At 36.7% G+C, this 5,818-nt stretch overlaps 1 protein-coding gene across 7 annotated transcripts in view; it reads left to right on the top strand.

The window, feature by feature from the left end:
• The first annotated feature begins 339 nt into the window (after positions 1-339).
• The window catches only part of calcoco2 (calcium binding and coiled-coil domain 2), a 10,626-nt gene continuing 5,147 nt past the window's right edge, over positions 340-5,818 (top strand). For 2 of the 7 annotated variants that reach the window (XM_029456088.1, XM_029456087.1), the window contains exons 1-12: positions 340-449; positions 927-1,097; positions 1,840-1,942; positions 2,650-2,810; positions 3,064-3,189; positions 3,295-3,420; positions 3,507-3,689; positions 3,776-3,889; positions 3,970-4,079; positions 4,186-4,255; positions 4,904-5,071; positions 5,174-5,362. In XM_029456088.1, the coding sequence (XP_029311948.1) occupies positions 933-1,097; positions 1,840-1,942; positions 2,650-2,810; positions 3,064-3,189; positions 3,295-3,420; positions 3,507-3,689; positions 3,776-3,889; positions 3,970-4,079; positions 4,186-4,255; positions 4,904-5,071; positions 5,174-5,362 (1,515 nt within the window). In that variant the 5' untranslated portion in view covers positions 340-449; positions 927-932. Of the gene's footprint in view, positions 450-926; positions 1,098-1,839; positions 1,943-2,649; positions 2,811-3,063; positions 3,190-3,294; positions 3,421-3,506; positions 3,690-3,775; positions 3,890-3,969; positions 4,080-4,185; positions 4,256-4,903; positions 5,072-5,173; positions 5,363-5,818 lie in introns of those variants that run through there. The other 5 variants (XM_029456089.1, XM_029456092.1, XM_029456091.1 and 2 more) reach the window with 5 other exon arrangements.

Genomic DNA, 5,818 nt, shown 5'->3' with positions numbered 1-5,818 from the left:
AGATTAAATAGTTTTAATGCAATGTTATAATTCCTTTAGGGAATCAAAGAAGTTTATTCTTCTCCCCCAAATAATGGTACAAATAATAAAAATACATTTTAAATAGTTAATCATACAGTTTAAAAGTTGTATTATTAAAAAAATAAAGTTTAATAGTTAGTGAGCCTTTATATATTTTTTTAATTCACGTAAAAATCCAGTGAAATGGCAGGTGTATGTAAAATGTAGCATGTATGATCAATTAGTTTACAATAATTAAATTTTATATTTATCATGTTCAAAATGTAAAATGACATGTTTCCACTCATCCCAAAAAAGTACTACTTTACATGCCCGTAGTGTCGTGTCGTATTTACGAGCCTGGTAGAACTAATTTCCGAGGAGCACCTGAATGCATCACTACGGCTGATTCCGACTGGAGCAGTCGTCTGATGTCGCTGCAGTGACCAGTAAGTGCCAGGAAACGTTTTTATGTCTTTATCCGAACATTTTCTCTCAAAAAGTATGTTTGTTAAGACTTCTTGTAGTAAAAACTGTTTTGTGTATCAAGTAAATAATGTATAATGTTTCGGGTGCGGTCTATTTGGCTAGCTCACTTTCGGTTTCTTTAATACTATGTTTTTATTTCGCTAAATGCCATTTAAAAGTTTATATTAAAAATTAAATGTAATCTACAGGAAGAGGGGAATCGTTTTATTAAGAAGTGTACGCATTTTAACGCTGGGAAACGTGTTTTTAAGCTAATTATGGATGCGTAATCGATTTCGAAACAAATGAAACTGAAGGTTTCGGGCTACGTGCGCATAAACAACAACAGGAAGAAGGATTCCTTTAAAAACATCGGTGCTGCTTTCTGTAATTATAACTGCTGTCATCAGACTGATGATATGTTTCATCACCCGTCCTTATATGTTTACTTGCTGTAGCTCAGCATGGAGAGCTCCACAGAAGCAGCTGACCGCACAGCGCGCACCTTCTCTCAGGTGGTGTTCACCGACACCCCTTACTCATACCCACCTTTGACCCCCATCACCTGCTGCTACACCCTCACTGGTGCTTTCCAGCCAAACCCCAGGGACTGGGTGGGCATTTTTAAGGTGAGGAAACGACATCAAATGTGCTTTATTTATCTGTGTGGGGCAATAAAGAATCTTTGTTGTTTATTTTTTATTGTATTGTATTTTGGTATGGAAATTTACAATCAGTCATAGCAACAAAAAATGCTCGGACCTGTTAGACGATCATGGTGGTTGCAGTTTAGATGGTTTCCAGAAACTGTATTCTGTCAAAAGTTTGTCATTTTGAAATTAAAATTCTGATCAAGCCTGCCCTGACATGTACATAATATATTGTGTTTTTCATTGTATTGCAGCATTCAGAAAAAATAATTCCATCACACAACAAACTAAATGTTTATGGGTATTATAGAACATACCTTGACATCCAAAGTGTATCATACAATAACTCATTTTACTAAATGTATTTGTTTTCAAGATAGATTTAATTGTGAAACTGTCAATTTTTTTAAAACTGCACAATAAGTTTTCCACTTATTTTGAAAAAATTGCCATAAATGCACAATTCTTCCATTTGAGTTTACATAAATTCGACCCAAAATATGTGTTGTAGTAGAAAAGATTGGTGAACATGATAAACAGCAGTGACTGTTATTATTAATATCAATATCAACCTTGTTATTGATCAAATTTATACTATCTAAATTCAAAGTGCTAAATTCACAGAGGTAGGAAAAGTACCTCCACTCTCAGATTTGCTTTTATATTTCTATGTGTTGCATTAAAGAAGTATCAGAATTTAGTTTGAACTGTTCTTTTACAGGTGGGGTGGAGCATAACAAAGGATTATCATACCTTTGTGTGGGTGGAGCCATGTCTGGATCTGGTAAGGAAAGAGACTGCGACCAGGCAAGTCTTTTTTAAAGGTAAGAAATAGTTTCACTTTTCCTGCAGGGTGATAATGCTTGGTCATGTTTGTAATGCACACTTCCTGTCAGATGTTTCTGAAAACTCTGAGTGTCTAATGTGTAAACAGTTCAAGTATAGTTAGTGCCACAGGCTCTTAAATCTGTTTTTATGAGCTGCTATGATGACATAAGTCTGATCCTCATAATGACCTCACCTGTTCTCTTTCCTTCTCAGATAGTTTAATTTTAAGCCCCAAAGAGTTGAAAATATACAGACATTTCAGAATTTCTCACAGCTCTACAAATTAACTCCTTACAATTTCCAATTTCAGAGTATTTACAGTAAAGGCGTAGTTTAAGATGTATCTGAAAATTAACATTATCATTAATAACACGCATATTTATATATTAGTGGTTATTTTTTTATTAGTTGATCGACAGAAAATAAATCAGCAACAGTTTTTATAATCAGTTAATATTTTCAGTAATTTATCAAGAAAAATGTAATTTGAATATGTTTTTGTTTTGGACTGTTATGTCTTGTGCACAACACAAGACATAATGAGGGGTTTAAAAAGATTGTAATGAGCACCTTTCGCTATTTTCTGATATCTTAATCAACAAATTAATCAACAATGAAAACAGACTTTATTCATAGTCCTGAAACATAGTAATAAAATGAAGTGTGTGCTCTCTATCAGTCTGTTCTGTTCCTGTCCCATCAGATTACTACCTGCCTAAAGATGAGATAGAGTTCTACCAGTTCTGCTACGTTGACAGTGCTGGACAGGTGCGAGGAGCCAGCACTCCTTTCTGTTTCAGAAGTCCAGAGGAGCAATGCCCAGAGAGCAGCGTGGATGATGACCTCCTGGTTATTACGACACAGGTATCAAATGCAAATGATGCAAGTGGAGCAAAAGCCAGCGACTTAAATCAATACATGACTGTTGTGGAAATATTTAATAATCAACTAGTATTTTTAAACTTGCAGAAGTGTTATTAACTGATGATTGGAGCTCTGTGTAAAATATACTTACAAACTGTTTATATGTAATGGAAACAGAAGGGAAGGCAATACTACATTTTAATTACTTAATTTACTAACTTTATGGTGATTTAATGTGTTTTGTTGAACCCAGGAGCAGGTGGAACAGAGCATACGTGAGAAAGTTGATCTGCAGAAAGAGCTGGATAAGATAAGGGAGGAAAACGAAACCTTAAAAAATGATCTACAGAAGGAACAGCAAGAAGCTGCCAGCCTAAAGGTCTGCTGGCACATAATGAACACATTTGCTCATTTCACAATAGACAGAAATGGTTCAATAGGAATTGAACTTTGATATTTGACACAGTGTAATTTACTTCCACAGGGGCTGAATGATCAGAAAGAGAAAGAAATCACTCAACTGGTCAAAGACATGGATCAAGTCAAGGAACAAAATGAAAACTTAACAAGCACCTTACAGCTACAAGGGAAAGAAATGGACACCTTAAAGGTTTGTTCTTAAATGTTTGTTTTCAGTCTACATGTGAAATCAGTGCTACAGTTTCCGTGTGGAAACTAACTTGATGTTGCTACCAGGAGGAGATGTTGACCCAAATGGCAATGCAGATGGAGACACAGCAACAAGATGCTAGTGGGCTGAATGATCAGAAAGAGAAAGAAATCACTCAACTGGTCAAAGACATGGATCAAGTCAAGGAACAAAATGAAAACTTAACAAGCACCTTACAGCTACAAGGGAAAGAAATGGACACCTTAAAGGTTTGTTCTTAAATGTTTGTTTTCAGTCTACATGTGAAATCAGTGCTACAGTTTCCATGTGGAAACTAACTTGATGTTGCTACCAGGAGGAGATGTTGACCCAAATGGCAATGCAGATGGAGACACAGCAACAAGATGCTAGTGAGCAGAACAGATGTAGTCAAAGCTTGAATTTAGATAGAGAATCAAGACAAAATGAGGTGAGATCATTTTTTATCTCTTAAGCCGTTAAAGGCTCTGACAAAATCTTTTAGAAATCCTTCGTCGTTACATCTTTCAGACACACGCTCAGGAGAAATACGACCGAGCTCTGATGAAGGTCAACCTGCTGAAAGTGGAGCGTGAGGAGCTGAAGGGGAAGGTTGATGCTCAAAGTGTGGAGATTTCCATGTGAGTCAAGTCTGCACATTTCTATTTTTGTCAATAAAGTTGAACTTGTTGCGTTAATGTTTCTATGCCTGTAACAGATGTTTTTTTGTTTTTTTGTGTGTTTTAGCCTAAATTCCAAACTCAGAGAACAAGAAGTTGAACTGTTAAATACGAAAGACATCACACAGCTCCTTCAGGTAAATCTACTTGTCAGCACAATGCATTAAAAGATAAGGGTGGTGTTATTTTAGATGATTTTGTTTTGTTAACAAATCCCATGAAAAGTCTTCTTTGACTTTCCTACTGTCTGTGACACTCAAAGCAGAGCACATTGGTTCCTACTGAAGACATACAGAATTAAAGGTCACATAACAGGTCACATATATACAGTATACTTTCATTATAAAAAAGGTTAATACATTTCCTTAAACAGCTGGTCACTGTAGTTTTTACCAAATGTTATTCAAACAGGAGTAAATTGTGCATTTTTTGGGGACTCATTTCAGCGGCGGATTAATCCACATTTGAGGCTCTAGTGAGTATTTGTGGCAGCAAGACGGTGTGTGTGAGGATTGAGATAATACAAACTACAATGTGTGTTCATGGTAACATTGGCAGACTTATCCTTTAAGAGCTGATAGTATAGGTAATAGTACACAGACCATAACTATAGAGCGACATCGCAAGTCAAGTCTGCTCAAAAATCAAATGCATGCCATCATCACACTTTGTTGCACTGACATCATTCAGGTCAAGATAATACAAAAAGGTCAGGTAATGATTATTTGGGTCCAGATCAGAACTTTGTTCCTTTTATTCAAATGTGTATGCTTTATCTCCGGCAGGTTGACCTTCAGAGCAGTGAGAAAGATAAGGAGAGGCTCTATGTGGAGCTGCAAATGTTGCAAAGCCTCACACACAACATGGACGGCCTGAAGAGAGAGAACCAGGAGTTATGCAGGAGGCTGTCGCAGCAGGAGACGCCGCAGAACTGTCCAGATGACGATCTAAGGGTGGGAACAAATCAAATAAAAAGATGCTGAATTTCTTTTAATACTAACAACAATGACATGACTTTCCTCTTTGCTGAATGCTTATTGCTATGTCCTCTTCAGGCGCAGTGTCAGACTCTTGTCACTCAGCTGCAGGACGTTCAGATTAAGCTGATGGCTGAGAAGGAGGAGACCAAAAACACCAAGAGACAAGTTGAGTTTCTGGAGAATGCAATGCTGCAAGACAGGGACCAGATGGAGAAGTTGGCCTTATCATGTGAGCAGGCACAACTGAAAAGTGGAAAACAAGAGGTAATCTCAAAAAGCATCTGCAATATTCTAGACCTTGGTTTCTCTAAACTATGCGGCTACAAGTTTATTATATGTCTGGGTGAGGCCCTTTAGTTTCAGGGAAGGAAATCTCAATGCTGCAGTACACAATGATATCGAATTTTAGAGAGTGTGTTTCCAAGGTCCTTTTCTGTTTCAACATGGCAATGCCCCCGTGCACAGCCAGCAAGCAAACTTTGTTTATGTAGCACATTTCAAAAACAAAAGTTACAAGGAGAAAAATAATGAGATGGAGAAGACACAATGTAAAACAAAGCAGCCTTAGGTGTACAACCCACAAAATAAAAAGGTATAAAAGAAAACGAAAGACAAATAAAATAAATGGGGTTTAAGAAGAGTATTAAAGGCACAGTAAGTAAGATTTTCCTAAAAAGAAACAAAGTATAACATTATACAAAAATGTTCTGTCATACGGAT

Source organism: Cottoperca gobio, chromosome 19, assembly GCF_900634415.1.
Source record: "Cottoperca gobio chromosome 19, fCotGob3.1, whole genome shotgun sequence".
Taxonomy (NCBI): Eukaryota; Metazoa; Chordata; class Actinopteri; order Perciformes; family Bovichtidae; genus Cottoperca; species Cottoperca gobio.
The sequence above is the reverse complement of the archived record's forward strand: the minus strand, read 5'-3'. Positions and strand labels throughout refer to the sequence as shown.